The sequence below is a fragment of the Pteropus vampyrus genome, unplaced genomic scaffold (assembly GCF_000151845.1).
Source record: "Pteropus vampyrus isolate Shadow unplaced genomic scaffold, Pvam_2.0 Scaffold522, whole genome shotgun sequence".
NCBI classification, from domain to species: Eukaryota; Metazoa; Chordata; class Mammalia; order Chiroptera; family Pteropodidae; genus Pteropus; species Pteropus vampyrus.
The window spans coordinates 406,728-429,090 of record NW_011889303.1 but is presented as its reverse complement, the minus strand read 5'-3'; the positions used below and the strand labels follow the sequence as shown (position 1 = coordinate 429,090).

At 42.3% G+C, this 22,363-nt stretch overlaps 1 protein-coding gene across 1 annotated transcript in view; it reads right to left on the bottom strand.

Moving 5' to 3' along the window:
* Positions 1-8,519: 8,519 nt before the first annotated feature.
* Positions 8,520-22,363, bottom strand: part of SYT9 (synaptotagmin 9) — a 165,738-nt gene continuing 151,894 nt past the window's right edge. Inside the window, exon 7 of the mRNA XM_011383492.2 lies at positions 8,520-10,793. Coding sequence (XP_011381794.1) covers positions 10,785-10,793 — 9 coding nt within the window. The 3' untranslated portion in view covers positions 8,520-10,784. The remainder of the gene's footprint in view (positions 10,794-22,363) is intronic.

Genomic DNA, 22,363 nt, shown 5'->3' with positions numbered 1-22,363 from the left:
TAGGCAGTCATTGGTGAGGGCTGTTCCTGAGGAGGGAAGGCATGTAACCTTGAATAAGGTAGAATCCTCTCAAGTGGCTGGTAGTGGCACTTCTCTGCCTGAAGCCAAGAGTCTGGCCTTGTCTCCCCGCAGCCCCTAGGATAGACAGCCGCATGCCCAGCATTCCCTTGATGGAACAGTCACAGTCTCACTCTACTCTTTGAAGTAAACATGTGCACTAGAGTCCCCAGAACTCTCAAAACCAGTCATGGTGATCATTCTGATTTGGCTTTTGAAACCCACCTGGGCAGTTTGCTGTGAACTGATCCTCTCTGGAGGCTGACTGTCTGGTCCTAACTGACACCAGTCAAACGTTGAACATGTCAGGTGTGTTGGTTGGGCTCAGGAAGCCAATTCAGAGTTACCTGGTAACCACATTTCTGCTGAAAGCTTCTGAAGTCTTGCCAATATTTGCTTAGCTTGGGGAGGGCTTGGGAATGGAGAGTGGATGGACTTCAGGGAGGGAACTGAATGATGAGAGCCACTGATGGGGATGGGATGTGATCAGTGACTTCTGGTGGTATGAGAGGTGCGGCTGCAACTAGAGAAGACCTGCTGACCAGGAAATGATGTCATGTCGCCTGATGGTCACCTACACAGGGCTCCTTGCTAAGTAGGCCCCAGGGCCAGGGCTGGTTAGTGTGTGTGGGAAAGCTGAGTCTTACACAGGCTCCATGGCTTCCACAGCACAGGACCTACCTACCCTTGGTCTCTGCTGCTCCGGTTCCTAAGCAAGTGAGGACTCCAGGGACCTATGATAATTTAGCCCACCTATGACAATTTAAGTCCGAGCACTTAAAGCCAAGCGGATAAGCCCCATCCCGAGAGAGTACCTGCTTGCGTGGTTTCAGTTCAGTGTTCCAGGTCCAAACACTGAATCGATTTTGTGCAAATATTTGCTTCAGCCGTTAGCCACTAGAGGGCAGAGACTTTTCAGGTGTCATTTGATAAGGTCGTAGTCCTTTTCCTTTTGATATTTGAATGGAATGTATTCCATCTACAAAAAGCGTCCACAAACCTCTTTCTTCTCTCCCTCTTCCCCCAATAAATCTGATCAGATTGACTAAATGGCTAGAATGGACAGAGTGGTTTTATTTTTAAACATGTCCTTGCAGTCTTTAGAGTGCCACACCCTAGAAATCCATATTTCAAACCTGTGCACACATGGGCCGGGTGGGTGGCCTGTGCTGGCTTGTGTGAGCTACACTGTTTGCAGAAGGAAGGTACTTGCTCTTGGTACCCCAAATGCCTCTGTTTTGATGTTATTAGAGTACAGGGCTGAGCGGTATGAGCTGTGGACAAATCTATGAGCTTCCCAGGATAAAGTTTTCTATCACAGCCCGAGGCTGGGGATTATAGGCTATTGCCTGAAGAAGTAGGTCAGGGAAGGAGGCCAGCCAGAGTCCCCCTCTCTCCTGCCCCTGACCGCAAGCCAACCACACAGACTGTCGTTTCCTCTTTTCTTCACTTAACACCTACTTCTTCATCAAGAAGCCCTCGCAGAGAGCTCTCCTTGCTACTGCCCTCTGTCCTCCCCCCGGCTTACTTGCAGGACCATGATGAGCTCTTGGAGGTGCACTGAGAGAACCTGTACTGGTATTTAATTCAAAATGGGAATTCCTCTGCTTAGCGTGCCAGTCTATGATGCACACTAGACATCACTGATTGTTAAAAGGGCTTTCAGGAAATTCACAAAATCAAATACCTTTAAGATCATATATAATCAACAGTTAAAAATGAAAATCCATTGAAAGAGGGACTGAGAAACAAGAGGAGGGATGGGGAGAGAGCCACTGTCCTCTGGGAATCATAACTCTCCTCCAGAATTAGTCTGCATGTGGGTTATCTTGGCAATAGAAATCTGGGACTACACAGGCCCCACCCCGGCTACATGGCTTTCCCGCGACAGGCACGAGCACTTTCTTAGACTCAGCGACACACAGACAGCAGAGGTGGAAGAGCACAGAACACACCGGGCCAACCTTCCCAATGTGAGAAGAAGTTGGGAGCCACCGGGGTAGCCTCAGCTTCAGAGGCAGGAACAGAGCTCTGGGCCCAGCCCCAGTCCTTGGCTCTGTCCATTACATCACGCTGTTTCTCAGTCTTTGTTCAGTGTTCCTTAGGCTAGTCGTCCAGTTGCAAATACTGTATGTGAATAGCAACCTTTCCCCAGGAACGGCAGCCCTGACAAATCTTACATGTGATGCTATACTCTCTTGAACCCCCTTTCTTGAACCCCCATATCATTGCCTGAGAGTGGTGGCGTCACCCCTAGTGACAGCTTTCCTGGATGCAAACTGGGTTAAAGAGATGAGTTTCATGTAGAATCTTGCATAAAATGAGAGGGGAGGGCTGCCATGACTGAGGGTCATAGGTATCTAAGGAGATAGGAACCTTCTGAGAGAACTAGGCTACTTATGCCAGGTGAGCAGGTACACTCATGAAGACTTGTCCTATGTTGGTATTCCCATGAGGCAATTCCAGTAAGACCCAGAGAGCTCTTGACTCAGAGATGCACAAGGTCAAGTCCACCAGCTCTGAATGGGGCCATGCTCTCCTCAATCATTTTCCTCTGCCTAGAAGGGACATGAAGCCCTGCACCAGCCTCTTCTGAGCTGTTTCTACATTGTAACACATTCGTGTCTGGGTGTGTGCATGTGTACAGTGGCTCAGGGATTCCAAGCACTGTCTGGGTGTGTGCATGTGTACAGTGGCTCAGGGATTCCAAGCACTATGAAGTGAAGATCAGTGAGAGGCTGGGGCAAGGCAGAGTTCCAGGCAGGGGCTTCCTATGGCCACACTTCTGTCATGTGCTTGAGTCCTTTGGAGATTGCCAAAGTCCTCTTAACTCCAGAAGAGTGGGAGCCAAGTACCACCGCAGGAGCATTGCTACTCTCCCTCAGCGTGTCTGTGATCTGGTTGTACCAGGGATTGATGAGGGTCTGGGCAGGGACCCCTGAGGGCTGGGAGAATAGTAGGAAGATGAGGACTGGAGGTCAGAGGGCTGGTCAGCGGCAGAGCAGATCCTCGGTCTCTAACCAGCAGTACTGTCTCTAACTAGCCCTCTGCTTGGAGGTAACTAGTTTGAGTTCCTTCTACATCATCTAGGGCTAGTTGGTCTCTATCACTGCTTCTGTCTACCAGAAAAAGATGTTTTATGATTAGAACCCAAAGCAATGAGATCATGCACTAGAATAGTTTCGAATGGTGGGTAAAAGTTTAATTTTCCTTCCCGGTCCTTAACCCCTGGATAATTACAGCTTCAAGCCCTGAAATCTGTCTTTCCCAACCTAGTGATTTTATCTAGTCATCTGGAATCAAAGAAGGTCACGAGTTAGTCCCTCTTTTATATAAAGGCCTTCCACCACAGGACCTGCCCTTCCCATGGACACGTCAGAAGAAGTGAGGACCATGTTTGGGTTTCCTGAGTCTGCTCCTCTCTTCCAAACCAGAAAGGGCCCATTGACGGGTCGTGGGCCCCACCGAGGCTTCACACGTAGGAATAGTCCTTTAAGAAAGCATCTCCGACAGCTATTTTTTATTTTTACATGGGTTGGGAAAATTGACATACATAACGGAGCCCATTTAGCCAAATGTCAATATTTGGTCTACCAGATGTAATAAGCATTTAAATACTTTACTAAACTTTCTTGGTTTTATGGAACTCTTTAAAATCTCTTGGACTTCCTTTGAGTCCATTGTTTATGTCTTTTGAAATTCTATCTTTATGTACTTTAAAAATTCAAGATCAATCAACTTTAAAACATAGAGATAATGAAGAACACTGCATGTGGGTTGCCTTTAGATGATGTTTTCCCCTCCTGAACGCACACACAGTGGTTGTCCTTGTTATCATTCTGTTTGGTGACAGAGATTCATTCTCCCCTGCATTGAATTTTCCGGGGAAAAAGGACCACCTTTCAGAGTGGGGAGCACCAAAACCAAGTGGTAGTTGCTGCCAAAATGGCATTCTCTTTCCCCAGAAGCCCCAGAGGGTTTGTCGAAGCTGCTAAGTGGACTGCTGCGAGCATGGTCTGGCTGGGCCAGGGAGACGCTGGGAAAGGGCTGGCAGGCCTTAACAGCACTGGTCAGGGTTGGGATCCACCACAGCAGGTCAGCCAGGAAGCCTCCTATGGAATTCAAGTTTGGAAAACACTAGAAGGCAAAGTTTAAATGTCTTCTTGTTAGTTTTACTCAAACAAATGCAATTCTTTCAAAACCTATCAATGCTGTTCAAGATAGTGAAACACTTGACTTTGCAGAGAACAAAGTAAGACCAATATATATTTTAGAAAGATATTTACTTTGGTTGAAGTACTTTTGAAGTACTTTTGAGTTCTAGTTTGGAAAATAGCATATAGCTGCTCTTCTTCCATTTTATGTGGTGGCTCAGACACCCTGATTCTCTCCAGGGGCTTGGCCAGGACTGCCTGGGTCTTATTCTCAATAAAACCTTTATGTATTCACACTTTTCATCCAGAAAGCACAGTTTAAAAATATTGACCATATGTTGGCCCATAATGCAGATTTTCCGTTTGTCTGAAAAGGTCCTTGAGCCTTGCCGGATCCAGCAGGCCCAGTGAGCCCTCAGCAAAGTTCCAATCTGACTTTGTAGACACACAGGCAGGGATAATGCAATTGGTTTTCCTATAAGAAATGTATAGTTCATGGCAATGGTTTTTTTTTTTGTTGTTTGTTTGTTTTATTGAGCTCTTATCTAGCACACCTTTAAAGTAAGGGTCATTTGAAAGCTTTATTTTAGGCTTAAAATTTTAATTTAGTTCCAAAATTCCTTGAGGGAAAATACGTATGAAAATCATTACTTTTTCGGGATGAAGGTAAAATTCTTTTCTGGAAGGTTTATTTATGAGTTTACATAGTCCATAAGCTCAGCTTTAAAGCCCTGAATACAAGTATCTTCAAGTATTTGAAGAAATTATTTTATATTATCTGAAACCTTGAGTTTGATGAATTAGAGAAATTGCCTTTGATAAATTCAAATCTGGATATTTTCACCATGCAAAAAGAATTTTATCTAAATTGTGAAAATGTCACTATCTTGGAGATGTTCGCTTGATAGGAAACACCATGAATATTACTATGTGAAATGCTGGTTTGAAAATAGCTTTAATGCAAAGGATACTTACTGGAATAATAACTATAAGGAATTTAGTACTGAGCCAAGAAGATATTAACTTTTTTTCTTACTTTACTGTTTGGAATCACAAGTTGTATTAAAAAAATAAATAAGTAAAATGGCTAAAAATGATACCATGCATTAGAATCTATAAGATGCAGTGTTGTTTATAATCAATAACCTACATGTTGATAAATGTAGTTTTAACCGTCAGGCAATGCCTACCCAGCCTTCACAGAGAAATCTATCTTACTATCAAGTTTTAAGAGGAGGTAGCAATGACTTAAGGAGACAGCCTCTGTGACCCAGGTCCCTTTGGTCTGTTCTTCTCTTATCTACCAGGAGGAGGTACATCAGCTGGCCTGTAGATGAGCTGGAGGACCCTGATGTCACTGAGGCTTAGCCAGGTGGTTGGACTTCAGGCTGGCTCCCGATCCTTAGGCCTTAGGAGCCATCTTCAATCTTGGTTCTTAGTCGCGCCCAGGCCTAGAACTTCTCGACACAGTAAGAAGATACCAAGGAGTGAAGAGACAGAGATGATTATGCTGCTGGTTTAATTTTGCAGCCCATATGCCCAAGAAGCCAAGTGACAAGTAAGCCTTTTGAATGGAAGAGGAAGAGGTAGTCCTTGGAGAGGGTCGGTCTAATTTCCTGGGAGACTGAGCAAAGGGAGCTTTATATTTGACATCATCAACACTGAAGGCAGGTCCACGCAACTGCACAGAGCTTCTGTTTGCCTCACATCTGGGTTTAGAGATGAGGACCAGGGCTCACTTCCTGCAGCTCCTGGAATATTAGCCAACACTCTCTTTTCCTGTTTTCCTTGGAGTTGTTCTACAGGTTTTCCCTGGGATACTTCCTCAGTTGGTGAGGCAATTTTTCTTCCTACATGTTTTCTTTTCCTTCACTTTACTATTTCACTTCTTTTCTGAAAGTCAGCCTATTTCATATGAAGTTGGATAAAGAATGTGTTGCATAGCAAAGGGCCCCACTCATCTGGGTCTCTTCTCCAGAAAGGGCATCTCAGAGGCACATTAGAATTCTTTGAGTACTGCCAGTGGCTTATCTGTCTTAGAAGATAAGGTGTCAAGCAGCACTTTTACGGCGGGCATCACAAGGTGTGTGGCTAGGGAAGAAACCACAAGTGACTGTTAAGAGATATTCAGGGGTATCACCTCTCTTTGGCTGGAAGAGAGACTTGGAGGGGGGAGATTCAGAAGGCCCATCAGTGAGAAAACCTGAGTTTCAGGGAGGTCTCACTGGCCACCTTTAACCTCTGGTTGTGTTCTACATCAACAACCAACTCAAGAATCCTGCGCGTAAGAGATATTCTGCAGGGCTCTAAAATCAGTCAGTAAAGCAACAGGTGGGGCCAATCTCTCTGGCCTGAGTGTGGGTGACAATTCCAGGGCACCTCCAGGATGGACACTCCCAATAGCCCTCAGTGGCCTTGGGCAGTTGAATGGCCTGCAGGATTCTCAGGATCCACATACAGATTGCAGACATTGTTTTCGGCCATATGCGCACTCATGTTTTATGTCCTTTTCTCAGTTTATTAAATCACTTTCTATAACTTTGGTTTGAAAGTTCTAGCAAGGTGGCTAAGTTAGATGGAGGCCAGGGCAGAAGGAAGATAAGTAGACTGGTCCTTGACTATTCCATACAGCAGGACTGCCGAGAGAGAGGGGCGACAGGAGAAGGCACCATGGCAACACTAGTGATGTGGGGACCTCATGAGAGGGGACAACTGGCAGAGTTAACCTCATTTAAGCTAGATTTCATAAAATCCCTCTCTTAATTAGCTGCAATAATTCTTTCGAATTATTTCGAAGTCTTCAGAAAAGGGACAGACAACCTCTATTTGGCATACCTAGCATTTTCACCTCTAAGTATATTTTCAAGCATGGGAGTGTCTTGTGTGCACCTTAACTTTGACTCAGAGGTGGTGGGGGGAAGCATCCAACTAATGTTTTTGAGCAGTCATTAGAAAAACAACAATCGTGTTTTTCCTCCAGGGTTTCTTGTGACATTGTAAGCTCTGTCTCACTCATAACTAGTTGCCTTTCTTTAGCTCATGCTCTATTTAAGTGTCCATGGAGAGTCTTTCTTCTCTCCTCTGGCTCTTATTACTTGCCCCCTCACTCTACTCTTGTGCATGTTAAATATTCCATGTGCTCTTAAAGTGACAGCTAGCTAGGAAGCCCTCTGATTCAGTGACATCCCTCCCCAACTCCCATCCCACTATCTCCAAAGTGGCTCCAATGAACTACACCTTCTTCTATTTCATTCTTGTGTAATACCTTTCCCTTGAATCTAGGTTGGCCCTATGGTTTGCTCTTGACCAATAGTATGTGGTGGAAATGACTCTTACTTCAGAGGGTACTTAGAAAAACCTTGCAGCATCTACTGGGACCTCTTGCAATGTTAGCTCTGGGGGAAGGCAGCCACTATATAAGAAGTCTAACTACCTCGAGACCTCCATGTTGTGAGGAAGCACAGCTAACCACGTGAAGACACTATGTGGAGAGAGATGCCCAACCAGCCTCCAGCTGTTTTAGTCATCCCAGTGGAGAAGCCAGAATGTGCATTAAAAAATCCATCACGAATATCCCACCTGGTGGATACAAAACTTAGAGGATACAAAACTCAGCTGCCACCTGGCAGCAACCATGAGACTCCAAGAGACAGCAATCACCCAAGCCCAGCCAATCCACATAATCAGGAGAGATAATAACTTCCTATGTAAACTGCTAGGCTTGTAGTGTTTTGTTATGCAGCAAAAGAAGACTGGAACTCCCACTATCACAGAACAGACCATGAGATAGCAAGACGTTTTCCATATAAACCTTTTGTCAGTCTCCTTGGCTTAAAGATGAGAGTGTGACTTTATTCTCTTCACATGAAATGTAGTTCTATTGATGACCCTGAGGATTAAATCTTTCCATTTAGTCATGATTGTTGCAGCATTTTGAAAACATCCAAATTATAGGAACCACTGCTTTCCCTCCCCTCCCCCATTCCTCCTCTGGTCATGCACCAGTGTACTTCCCTGGACATCACATCGCCTGCTGAATGTGTTCAGTTCACTGGCTGGGAAGATGCTTTTGCAGCACCGCTGATCCGGCAGATCTCCTTGAAGACAAGGGCAGCAAGAAAGGGCTGAGATATCAGGGTCAGGTGGATGGGGGAGACAGCTTTCCCCAAGGCTTCTTCCTAAGATCTCACCAGTGCCTGTCAGTGTTTCCCTTTCCACTGCCATTTCCATTTTTTCAAGGTACTTTAATTTCCTTCTCTATCTGAATACATGCTGGATACCTTTCCCCCCAAGTTCAATGAGACAAGATTGGAATTTTCAAAAGGAACATTTACTAGGAAACTAAAGAGAAACCAAACAATGCAAGAGAACAGAGACAGAGTTACAGATGGGCTCTGGGAGTTCTAATTTATAACTGGCCTCTGGCCACAGCTGGACCAGCTAGGCAAAGCTTTCCAGACATGAAGCCCCTTGCCTGCCATGTGGGTAGGCTTTTTTACCTGCTGGACCCTAGAAAGCCACCTTCTGTTTCATACCAACAAACCAGTAGCATACTCATTAGTACCCCAGGGCTGCTAGGTTTCTGGGCAGGAAGATCTTCGGGGAGGGGAACAACAGGCACAGTGCCCCAGGATCTCCTATCCACGCTTCCAGTGCCATGGATATGTCAAAGTTTATTGGGATGATTGCCTGATATCGGTTGGGGCCAGTCTGGTTTCTCTGGGATCAATTCTTCTGGGCTCATCTGCCTGGCTCTGGAGATATTTCTGCTGACTATCCTGCTGGCACTAGTCTTTTATGCTTTGGTCCAAAACACTGGTATGGTGTATGGAGGATGCCTGAATGGGGAGGAATAGGCATAGAGGAACCTTGGGTAAAGAAAGTTGTATTCTTCTCATGTCATCAAACATAGGCAGAACCTCGGGTTCCTTTTGGATCCTGGAGACTGAAAGCCAATTAGAGATGAAAATGAATTAGGCAGGATGAGGAACACATGAAGCTGGAGTGTAGTAACACTGCCTCACACAACCAATGGCCTCCATCTATTTGAGATTTGGTATCGGGGTAGTTTCTTATACCAGACAGCTGTAGCAACAAGAACTTTCTGAAGATTTGCAATCATCCTGCTTTTACCCAGTGATTCCTACATTGAATGTTAATTCAAATGAAGATAATGAGCTTCCTAGGAAGGTAAACTACAATCCAACTCTGGATATTGCTGCAAAGGGATTGTATGAAAAGGGAAATGTTATCTTGGAGAAGTGGTGAAAATGTGTGGATAGGGTACTTTGTATCCATCATGGGAGAGAGAGGACCACTAGGTAAGAGCCCCTTCTCAGGGTATACTGAGGCCTTTGGTTTCATTTATATGGAGGCAGAAGCAATGAGGATGAGAAATACAGCTGGCAGTGGCTTGGCTGATATGGTCACAAAGGAAGCTGAGTAATGAATGAGATACCCGGGGAGAGCCCTTGACCTTCACTCTTGTAGGTATTTCCATTCCCCAAGTGCTATGAGAGTGATGTATGTTTCTGGAAGTGAAAAGGAAACCTGTCTGTGGCTACCCGAGGCCATGCCTCTGGGTCGTTGCATATGGAAATACCCCAGAAGGCACTCAGGCCAGGAAGGCCCAAAAGTCCTGCGTGCCTTCATTCAGGGAACAGCTGTGTTCTCTCTCATGAACAAAGCTCACACAATGGTACATCATTTTCTGAGGCTGCTCCCTCAGTGGAGAAATGTGCCTGGGGAAGGGGCTATTTCAGAATGCTTACACCATTGAGATGTATGCCTCTCTAAAGGGGATGACATTTAATATTCATTCTAATGCTAACACCAGGTGAAAGAAAGTGGCTTTTGGCTATCTAGAAAACAGTATCGAGGCTCCTGACTTCTCAGGAGCTGGGTTTAGCAGAACAGAGGGCTAAGTCCAACTGGTACTCGCTGCCATGTGCATGGGAGGGGGCAGTGAATTTGCTGTGAACTAGCCCTCCTTGCGCTAGATTTTCTCCAGGGGAATATTGCTCTCCTGGGGCTATTCCTTACAAAGCTGGAGCACTTCTTGGGTGAAATTATTTTCTGGAGACAGTTATTAGCTCAAAGGTAGTCTAGTATGAATTAGATCTGCTGCCTATTTAGCACCTGGATATATTTTAAAATATTCTGTCCTTCCAGGGCATTCAAAGCAAATAACATCACGTCGGCGTGACGTTGCCGGCGTGACGGCAGGTGCTGCGACCCTATCGCCAAGGGCTTTATGTTAATCACCAAGAGTCCTGGTACGCTAGGTATTCTTAGTACTCTCACTGTATCAGTCGGTTTCTTCCACAGTCTGATCTTGCTTCCTGGCCATGAGAGACGTGCTTCCCCTACAGCACCATCTTAGGCCACCTGAAGACAGCTGGACGTTACATGTTCACCAAACCCAGTCTGGAAAGAGGGCCAGTTATTGCTGCGGTTACAGCTGAGTATTTGGTCACTGGAGTCGTCTGGGTGTTGTTGGGTAGGAAGTTATTAAGATCTTTGTAAGATGGTTGTCCTACTGTATCCTTGGCAAAGAAGTCCTCTTACCCATAGTCATCGTTTCTGTAGGAAGGAGAAACAAAAAGAACACTTTGGTTTTCATCCATATATTTTTAATGTACCAAACAAGTGCCAGGCACTGTGATGGCTGCTGGGGATACAGTTCCATAAGTAAGACATACACCCTGCTTTTAAGGGTTTCACAGAGGGAAAAATTAAAACATAAGAAGTTGAATAACGGATGTGTGCATTAAAATGTGTAGGAGTTAAGAGGAGGGAGGGATAAACTTAAAAACTTTTAAAATTTAAGTATAGTTGGTATATAATATTATATTAGTTTTGGGTGTACAATATAGTGATTCAACATTTATATACCTTACAATGTGATCACCACACTAAGTCTAGTAATCATTCGTCACTATGAAAACTTATCACAATATTATTGACTATATTTTTTTTCAGCTTTTCCATCCATCCTCCTTTCCCCCTTCCCTCTGACAATCATCAGTTTGATCTCTGTTTCTATGAGACTGTTTTTGTTTTGCAGGGAAATGTAAATCAAAACCACATGAGATACCGCCTCACACCAGTGAGATGGCTATTAACAAAAGTCAACCAATAACATGTGTTGGCAAGGATGTGAAGAAAAGGGAACCCTTGTGCACTTTTAGTGGGATTGCAAATTGATACAACCACTATGGACACCAGTATGGAGATTCTTCAAAAAACTAAAAATAGATCTACCATATGACTCAGCAATTCCACTTCTGGGTATTTATCCGAAGAGGACAAAAACACAAATTCAAAAAGATATATGCACCCCTATGTTCGCTGTAGCATTATTTGCAAAAGCCAAAATATAGAAGCAACCTAGGTGTCCATTGATAGATGAATGGATAAAGAAGATGTGAGATACACATACACACACACACACACACACACACACTGGAACATTACTCATCAATAAAAAAGAATAAAATCTTGCCACTTGCGACATGGATGAAACTAGAGAGTGTTATGCTAAGTGAAATAAGTCAGACAGAGAAAGACAAATACTGTATGGTTTCATTTATATGTGGAATCTAAAACAGAACAAAACAAACGAACAAATAAAATGAAAGGGAAGTCTTGAGCTGGGCCATTTAGGCTGAAGGAGATTCCATCGGGAGAGAAGGAAGGAAGGCCATTTTGGGCACAGGAAAGAGTCTTTGCAAAGACACAGAGGCAGGAAAGGGCATATGGTGCACTGGAAGTTTTGTCATAATTGGGTGTGGGGAGTGGAACAGTAGCAGGTAAGGCTGGGGAAGAGAGAGGGGGTCTGAGCGCTGCACCATCTACTCCTTGTTTACAGTCTGTGAAGAACAGACTCCTTCAATGGAACCCTAAGACTTAGAGTGGCAAGATCTTTTGAGTTCTATAGCATTTAACTTAAATGCTATAGAACTCAAAAGTGCCTCCCAGTACAGATTAAGGGTACTAATGCTGCAGTCACAGAGAAAAAGAAAACTGGAGTCACTTCTACAGACACGGAAAAAACAAACAAATACAAATAAACTATAGGAGAGCCGCAAACATTCTCAAACTGGAATATATGGGCTACAGGTCAAAGACCATATGTTCACATGTGAGGCTAATAGAGAAAGCAATATAAGCCAGAGCATACACTATAAAGGGAAAGCCATGTCTGACTGTGACCCTTGGCTTTGAAGAATGTGTCTGGATGTGGGAACATCCATAAGAAAGGGTGTTCCTTTCTAAGTCTTGGAGGAAAATGTGAATGGATATTTACCTTATACTGTGATTAAAATACAACTTTGCCGGACCAGTTGATGCTCTGGGAAAGTTGTATTTTACTTCCCAACCCAACACCTGCATCAGGCCCTGCTTCCCAGAACCCCTTCCCTCGGCTTTGAGACCCCAACCTACAGGCCCAGAGTGCCTGTCCCTGAGTCCTTCCTTATCAGGGAAGGCAAACTGTCAACAGGCTCAGCCCTACCAAAGAATGCAGTCTAGAATTAGACAACTAGGCCACATGACACATTTCTTTAGCTTTTGAGTACCAACTGTGTGTCAGGCACTAGCATATAAACTTTTCAAATCCTTAAAATAACCCTAAAAGGTTCTTTATTGTCAGTTCACAGATGTAAAGAGATTAATTTGCCCAAAGGCACACTGCTACTAAGTGCCAGAGCTGGGATTCGAACTCAAGACTTCTAACTTCAAAGTCTAAGTTTTAATGATTACATAATTCCTAAACTAACTCTGTAAGTCCAGTCTATATATCTGAGTTTCTGCCTTGGGTGTCTAGGCACTCTAAATCTAGTCAGATGATGTAACTCTGAGTAAGAAACTCTAGTCCGATTCAGTACCACGCAGCAGGTGCCATATCCCACTTATGGGTTCCTACCTTCTTATTCCATTTCTATTGAGTCCTCTGGCTAGTGATGTGCATGTGTATCTCATCTGCCCCTCAGTTCTATGTACAACCCTATTCTTCCCTGTTCTGACCTTAGTTGTACCTCTCCATGTTAGCAGTCCATTCAAACTGCTTTGGGTAGAGCTCTCCCAAAGTGCCCAGCCATAGGGACCACCTCTATGTCTGGTTTGTTATGGCCTTTTGTGAGGCCTAGTTAGAGGGCTGGGCCATGACCTCAGCCAATCTTTTACCGGTCTCCATACTCAGCGATGCCACTAGCAGAGGCCATGTTACCAATGGCCAGATCATAGTCCAGTTCCGATCTGACCTGCATACTAGGCTTTGCTCACGTGGTGTTTCCTCCCACATAATTAGCTGGAATAGAGCTCAGCCCCCAGGAATATTGTGGAGTAGTTTACTGGTCTCTCCCTTCTTTAGCTGAGTAAGTTTTCTGGGCCCTGATATTGTCTGGTTCTTATATCCTTTGTTTTCCTACTCTGGGCAGGGCCACTAAGGCCCCAGAATACTTTTGGTCTGCTATCCATAGATGATGGGATAAAGGAGTTTCAACATGTCTGGTGGAGTGGTGGGATCATCACTACCAGGGTTTTGTGAGAGAAGCTTCTTCAAAACAAACTTCTAGGGTAAATTAGGTATACAAGTCAGGTGTCAGGAAAGTAGTCCAGTTGTTTCAGGAGAAGGGAATTTTGAGTATAGCATAGGTGAACTGTGCTCTGACGTCACCCTTTTTATTGTCCAGTGGGAAGAAGACTGGAAAAATTCAACCAACCGAACCAAACAAAATAAGCAATCGCAACACCTTTCCAAATTCTTATAATCTAAGCTGTTTCTCAGTCAAGATTTCTGCTAAATGAGGTGTATAAAAGTATTTTTCTATAGTTTAAAAAAGCATTGATCCAAGAGGAATATGCCGGAGACAGCAATGGTGGTTCCGCACGGGCGGTTGTAAGGCTGGCCTAGCTGGTTCTAGGGCTGGCACTTGGCCCAATTCAGTGAGCAAAAGCAGCAGTGACCTTATTATCAGATTCAGTGGCCTCCCAGGCAGCACCAGGCATTTAGAAGGTATCAGGAAGTTCAGTGGCATCAGCGGGAGTAGTGGTTACAATCTTATCTGAACAGAGGGGATTTTAAGTGAATTCAATTGTCCTGAGACATATGAATTTGATTTGAATTAAATTGAATTGAAACTAAAGATGAGAACTGTCCCAATGAAAACTGTAATTGAAGTGACGTTTCAATCACAAAAATGACAGATGATGTGAGACAGGCCACTGAAACTGACCCCAAATTAAGAACATGAAAAGATTAAGTGGATCATTAGATAATATCTTCCTGTGAATCTGAAAATGGGTTTTGATTACAGGAAGTATCTAAGGGCTTTGAACTAAGAACCTTGTCAAAAATTGAAGTGACTCATTACATGATTCAATCTTATAGGTACTTAATATTATTAAACTTGAATTTAAAATTTTTATTTAAAAAAGCATAAAAACCTTAGGATTTTGTTGGCTATGTATTACCACAACTTTGCAAATATATGATGAAACATCATGCCATGCCCACTTAGAATATGATTCTTACTTTCTCCCTTTCTCCAAAGAGGTCATTCTTTATTCTTTGTTGTCCCCTCACCCCTTAAAGAATCAGTACGGTAAAGAAAGAAAGCACTATGAATGTAACTATACTTCCAGTCAGGAGATTGGGGCAATACACAGAAAATGAAAGAGTCCATTTGGGTAATAACTACTATTTAATGAGCACTCAAGCATCTTGCTCTGTCCTAAGAGCTTTGCATACCTTATCTCATTCAATGCTCACCTTCTGTGAGAGACATTACATTTTCACAGAGGTAACTGAATCTGAGAAAGACCAAATAGCAAAGGCAGTAAATGGCAGAGCCAGGATCTGCCATTGTGCGTTTATGGATCCAAATGTATGCTCTTTAAGTACTATGCCCAGGACGGCAAATTACTACACTTGAATGTCAACTCCATTACTTTGCCTTTCTAAAAAGGATTCTCAGTTCAGAAAAGAATTCTGGACAGACATCACAGGAACGTGTATTAAGTACCAGTGTCAAGTCAATCTTGAGAGGAAGGGTGGTGAATGGTGGCATGTGTGGCATGTAGACTGTTACTGAGAGGGGTTCATAGGAAACAAGCAAGAAGCAACTTGGGCTATAAGTGAGGCACCACTCAGAAGGTGAGAAGAGTACTGTCATAGTTTTTCAGATGAAAGAGCAAGTTAGGACATTACTGCAAGAAAAACTTACTCCTTGAAAACTTATGATGAAGTAGAGGATATTTAGAGTTTGTTACTCCAAGTTTACATTCATTACATTTATTCGTTAATTCATTCAATAAACATTTATTGAGCATCAGGCAAATGTGTTGACTACTAGAAACACAAAAATGACTAATGTACACCCTACTCTTGAAGAGCTCACAGATGTCAGTAAATGACTACTGAATTCAGGATGATGAGAAAGAAAAGACTAACGAAGTCTCATCAGAAAGCTGGGTTGTAACTGCTGTGTGTGTGTGTGCGCGCGCGCACATGTGCGTGCACGTGCAGAATTCCATCTACCTAAATCAGGGAAGAAAAGGGGGAAAAGTTATGATTAAAAACTTAGGAGAATTTTATTTGCTACATTTATAAGTTTTTTACATTTGAAATGTTTAAGAGAATTTGATTAATTGTGAAACTGGGGTTTAGTTTAAGAAAATTTAATCTGTCAAATTAATGAGCTAATTGAGAATGAACTAAAGAACAAGTAAAAATTAGTGTGTTAATTTCAAAATAAAATGATTAGATTTATAATCATTATGATAGTTAATATTATATAGCATTTAGTATGCACTATTCTAAGAATATTCCATATATTAATTCATTCACTCCTTGCCACATTTCTCTGAAGTGGGTATTATTATTATCCATATCTTACAGGTGAGAAAGAAAACTGAGGTACAGAGATGTTAAATGGCTGCTCTACCAAGTACTATGGACTTAAAAGTGTACTCCAAAAATTCTTATGTTTAAGTCTTCACACCTAATGTGATGGAATTTGCAGACAGGGCCTTTGGCGGTGGTAACTAGGATTAGATGAGGTTATGAAGGCGGGGCCCTCATGATGAGATTAGTGCCTTCATGAGAGACACCAGAGAGCTAGTGTGCTTGCTCAGTCACAGGCTCTCTCGCTCCCTCTCTCCCCTCTCCCTCTCCCTCTCCCTCTCCCTCTGTCTCTGACTCTCTCGCCCCACCCCTCCACCCACCACGTTAGGACACAGTGAAAAAGGAGCCATGTGCAAGCCAGGAAGAGTCCCCACCAGCACCCGACCATGCCAGTGTCCTGATCTCTGATTTCCAGCCTCCAGATCTGTGAGAAAATAAAGTTCTGTTGTTTAAGCTACGCAGTCTACGGCATTTTGTTATGGTAGCCCAAGCCGACTAAGATAACCGAGATTACAGTTTCCTAGGGCTGCCATAACAAAATACCATGAACTGGGTGGCTAAAAACAATAGAAATTTATTCTCCCACAGTTCTGGGGGCTAGAAGGCTGAAATCAAGGTGTCAGTGAGGCCATGCTCCTTCTGAAGGCTCTAGGTAAGGATCTTTCCTTGCCCCTTTCTGGCTTCTGGTGGTTACCGGCAATCCTTAGGTTTCCTTGGCTTGTAGTTACATCACTCCAATTCCTGCCTCCATCGTCAAATATTGCATTCTCCCTGTGTCTTCACACATCCTTCTTTGAGATGTTTACTAGTCATTGGATTCAGGGACCATTCCACTCCAGTATGGCTCGTTTTAACTAAATACATCTGCAAAGACTCTATTTCCAAATAAGGTCACATTCTGAGGTTCCGGGTAGAAGGAAATTGGGGGTGCACTATTTAACCGAGTATTCCGTGTCACCGATATTCAGCACATTGATAAACGCAATGTCAGTTCTCAGTCCTCACCTTATTTGACCTATTAGTTAACATATGACAGATCTGCTCATTCCCTTCTCCTGGAAACAATTTATTCTCCCTTGTCTTTGGACCCTCTCTTGGTTTTCTTACTACTTCAATGTCTCTGTTGTTTTTCTCCTTCTCAGTCTCTGTTGTTTTTCTTCTTTTCCCTACTTTTAAGTGTTGAAAGGTCCCAGTTTTAGGGCCGTGGACCTCTTCTCTTCTCCATTTACATCTTAACCATCTTGAAAACTATGGATTGACCTTTTTCCATTACTCTAGATTTCTGCATCTGCCACTTTGTGCCTCCTTGTAGATATCCAAGATGCCTCACACTTAGTAGGTCCAAATTCTGATTGCCCTGCTTGCTGTCTTCTTCAGCTCACTTTATGGCAACTCCATCTTTCCAGTTGCTCAGGCCCAAAACATCAGACTCACCCTTCAGTTCTCTCTGTCATACCCTACATCAGGAAATCCTATTAGGTCTCCTTCTAAAATATATCCAGGGAGTAACCACTTCTCAACATTAACCTTGCATCTACACTGGTCCAAGTCTCTACTGTTTCCATTTGGATAAAAGCAGTAGACTCTGAATGGATCTTCCTACTCTCACCCTTGCCCCTAAACAGTCTATTCTCAACATAGAACCAGAGGGATCAGCTGTAATTTCAGATCATGTGACATCTCTCTTCATAATCCTGCAATGGCTTCCTGTTCATCTCAGCATATGAACTGAAATCCTTATGAAAATCTACTAGGTTATATGTAACCTGAACCCTGCCTAACAGCTTTCTGATCTCATCTCCTATTACTCCCCCTCTCACTCACTCTGTACCCCCGACATTGCTCTCCTCACTGTTCATTGTACGAAGTTCCTTAAGGCCTTTGTATTGGCTGTTCCCTTGGCCTGCATATCCACATGGCTTACTCCCTCACCTCCTTCAAGTGTTTACTCAATTGTTCCAATTTGCCATGTGGCCTACATTGCCTCTATTAAAATTAGACACCACTTTAAGAAACCAACCAACCAACCAAACAACCAGCCAACAAAAAATCCACTACCACACTTCTGATCCCTTATTTAATTTACTGCTTTTTATAGTGTTTATTACCTTCAATAATACATAATATGCTCATTTATATTGTTTATTTTCTGTTTTTCCCATTAGTATATAAGCGTTACTAGGGCAAGAATTTTTGTCTGTTTTTGGTACTGAATCAACATGTGTTGATGAATAAACAACTGACTGAATCCCCCATTTCTCTATGCAAAGTGATTGTTTTAAAGGAAACTTGTTACTCGAACAGAATGCCGCAACGTAATAAATGATGCAGGTAATGCAAAGAGGCATCTTGAAAGATTGCTGAGATATGCAGCCAGTATGGTGATTGTGAGCTCTCTGAAGGAAATGGTCATGGGTCTCCCAAGCTGTTTTAAACTAAGAGGTTTCTCTTGCAGAGACCCTACGAAAACTGTCTGGGCTTTTGTGTTGCTACAAGCCTCACCTGAGACAGTGACTGGAAACTTGATTGCATTGTCTTAACTCTCATGGGTGTCACCTTGCACTTAGAGAACTGGGTGCTGGAAGGAAGGTAGGGTTCATTTATTGCTCAAGAAAAATGAAGCTTCTTTGGCTTTCAGAGCTACCACTGGGTTACTTTTATGCATTAATAGAAACATGATGCCTGTAGATGTGAAAATAGGACATGCTGAGTCCATCTAACAAATCAGCATTCATTTTTGAAGTTGTAAGGTAGAAGAAATTGCAATTCTATCCAGTAAGAATTTATTCAGTGCTGACTTCATGTCAAACGTTTTGCCAGGTATTAGTTATACAATGATGAATAATAGTCTCTAGCCTCACTGAGCAGTTGGATGTGCTGTGGATGACATGCATGCAGATAGTATTAAGTGGCACCGAATATTATCTTAAACGTAGGCAAAGGGTTCTAGGGGAAGAGAACATAGACGAGAGACATTTAATAAATAGGAGGGTCTTCAGAATGCTTCCTGAAAATGACAGCTGAGCAAATGCTTAAAAGATGACCTAGCCAAGCAAAGCCAGGTAATACAAAAAATAAAAGGAGGAGCAAGGGCATGGGGGTGAATAGAAAGCATGGTGTGGACCACCAGTAGTATGGCATGGCCTCAGCATAAAGTGCAAGGAAGAGATGGTGGAAGGGCCCTGGTTGCCAAGGTAAGGAAGCTAATTTGGTTCTGAACAAAGGGCAGTTATCGAAGGATCTTAAGTAGGGGAGGGGTACCCTGGAAGCAGTCTAGAGATTGGACTGCAGCGCACACAGGAGAGCAGGGAAACCAGAGCTGAGTGACCACGTGGGACGGCTGAAGCACCCCTCTTGCCTTGATAGTCCCATCACCCTGGCCCTGCGGACGTGCTGGTCAGTGAAGATGTGGAGGGAATTGTTGGCTTTGGCTTCTAAGAACTTTAATTGGCTGATCCCCAAACAGGACCAGAGCATTTAAATTCAGCAATTCCTGAAAAGGGTCAAATGGAGCTCTGAAAAATAACAGAGCTACAAATATGAATACCAAGAAAATCGGAAATGAAGAGTCATATATCTGCCTCCCAACACCCAATGGACCCTATACATTAGTGTACAATAAAAGGGATGCTTGATTTGTTCATCTGTGAACTTAAAAAACTTTTTTAAATTAAAATTACTGAGGTGACACTGGTTAATAAAATCATATAGGTTTCAAGTGTACAATTCAATGATACATCACATGTATATTGCATTGTGTGTTCACAACCCAAAGTTAAATTTCCTTCCATCACCATATATTTGAGCCCCCTTCCCCCTACCTACCTCCCCCTCCCCCACTTCTCTCTGGTAACCACTAATTCACTGTCCATGTCCATGAGTCTCTGTTTTGTTTGTCATTTCTGTTTACTGCTTTCAGTTTTACATCCCACATGAGTGAAATCATATGGTTCTCAACTTTTTCTGACTTATTTCACTTAGCATGATAATCTCAAGATCTATCTATGTTGTAGCAAATAGCAGTATTTCATTTTTATGACTGAGTAATATTGCATTGTATATATGTACCACACCTTCTTTATCCTAGTGAAGGACACTTTGGTTGCTTCCATTTGTTGGCCACAGCGAATAATGCTGCTATGAACACTGGGGTACATATATCTTTGTGGATAAATGTTTTCAAGTTTTTTGGGTAAATAACCAGAAGAGTTGCTGGGTCATATGGTAAGCCTATTCTTAATTTTTTGAGGAAACTCCATACTGTTTTCCATAGTGGCTGTGCCAATTTACATTTCAACCAGCAGTGTATGATGGTTCCTTTTTCTCTACAATCTCTCCAACACTTGTTATTACTTATCCTGTTGATAATAGCCATTCTTACAGGTGCGAGATGGTATCCCGTTGTGGTTTTGATTTGCATTTCCTTAATAGCTAGTGAAGTTCAGTGTTTTCTCTATGTTTGTTGGCCACCTATATGTCTTCTTGGGAGAAGTGTCTGTTCAGGTCTTTTAACTGGATTTTGTTTTTTCTTTGCTGAGTGTATGAGTTCTTTGTGTTTTGGATATTAGGCCCTTATCAGAAGCACTGTTTGCAAATATCTTCTCCCAATCAGTTGGTTGCCTTTGTCTTGTTGATTTGTTTTTTTTCCTGTGCATAAGCCTTTTAGTTTGATATAGTCCCATCCATTTATTTTGCTTTTACTTCCCTTGCCTTTGAGGTCAAATTCATAAAATCCTCTCTAAAACCAAAACCCATGAGTTTAGTACCTATGTTTTCTTCTACGCAATTTGTTGTTTTGAGTCTTATATTCAAGTTGTTGATCCATTTTCAGTTAATTTTGGTATATGGTGACAGCAGTCTAGTTTCATTCTTTTGCAGGTGGCTTTCCAATTTTCCCAGCACCATTTATTGAAGAGGCTTTACTTTCTCCATTGTATGTTTTTGGCTCCTCTGTTGAAAATTATTTGCCCATATGTATGGGAGTTTATTTCTGGACTCTCAGTTCTATTCCATTGGTCTGTGTGTCTGTGCTCTGCCAATACCATGCTGTTTTGATTATTGTTGCTCTGTAACATAATTTGGAGACAGGCAGAGTGATGCCTCCAGCCTTGTTCTTTTTTTCTCAGGACGGCTTTGGCTATTTGGGGTCTTTTGTGCTTCCATACAAATCTGATGATCTTTTTTTTCTATTTCTTTAAAAAATGCCATTGGGATTTTGATGGGGATTGCATTAAATCTGTATAATGCTTTAGGTAATAAGGCAATTTTAACTATGTTGATTCTTCCAATCTACAAAATATCTTTCCATTTCTTTGTGTCTTCTTAAATTTCTTTTAATAATGTCTTATAGTTTTTAATGTATAGGTACTTCACAAGCTTTATTAGGTTTATTCTTAGGTATTTTATTTTTTTGGTTGCAATTGCAAATGGAATTGTATTTTTCATTTCTGTTTCTGAAAATTCATTGTTAGTGTATGGGAACACTATGGATTTTTATACGTTGATTTTGTATCCTGAAACTTTACTGTATTTGTTTATTATTTCTAATAGTTTTTTGGTGGAGTCTTTAGAGTTTTCTATATAGAGAATCATGTCATCTTCGAAAATTTGACTTCTTCATTCCCTATTTGGATGTCTTTCATTTCTTTCTTTTGCTTGATTGCTCTAGCTAGGACTTCCAACACTATACTGAATAACAGTGGTGATAGCAGACAGCCTTCTCTTGTTCCTGATCTTAGAGGGAAAATTTTTAGTTTTTCACCATTACGTAAGACGTTAGCTGAGGGTTTGACATTCGTGGTCTTTACTATGTTGAAGTACTGTCGTTCTGTACCAATTTTAGTAAGTGTTTTAATCATAAATGGATGCTGTAACTTGCTAAATGCTTTTTCTGCACTTATTGATATGATCATATGATGTTTAACCTTACCAATGAGTCAGGAAGTATTGCCTCTTCAAATTTTTGGAAAAGTGTGAGAATATTTTTGAATGTTTAGTAGAATTCACTAGTGAAGCTATCTGATCCTGGACTTTTATTTTTTGGGATTGTTTCATTTTATTGGTGATTGTTTCAATTTCCTTACTGCTGATTGGTCTATTTAGATTTTCCAGTTCTTCATGATTCAGACTAGGAAGGTTGTATATTTCTTCCAGATTACTGAATTTGGTGGTGGTGTATAATCTTTCATAGTATTCTTGTATTATCCCTCGTACTTTGGTGATTTTTGTCGAAACTTCTCCTTTT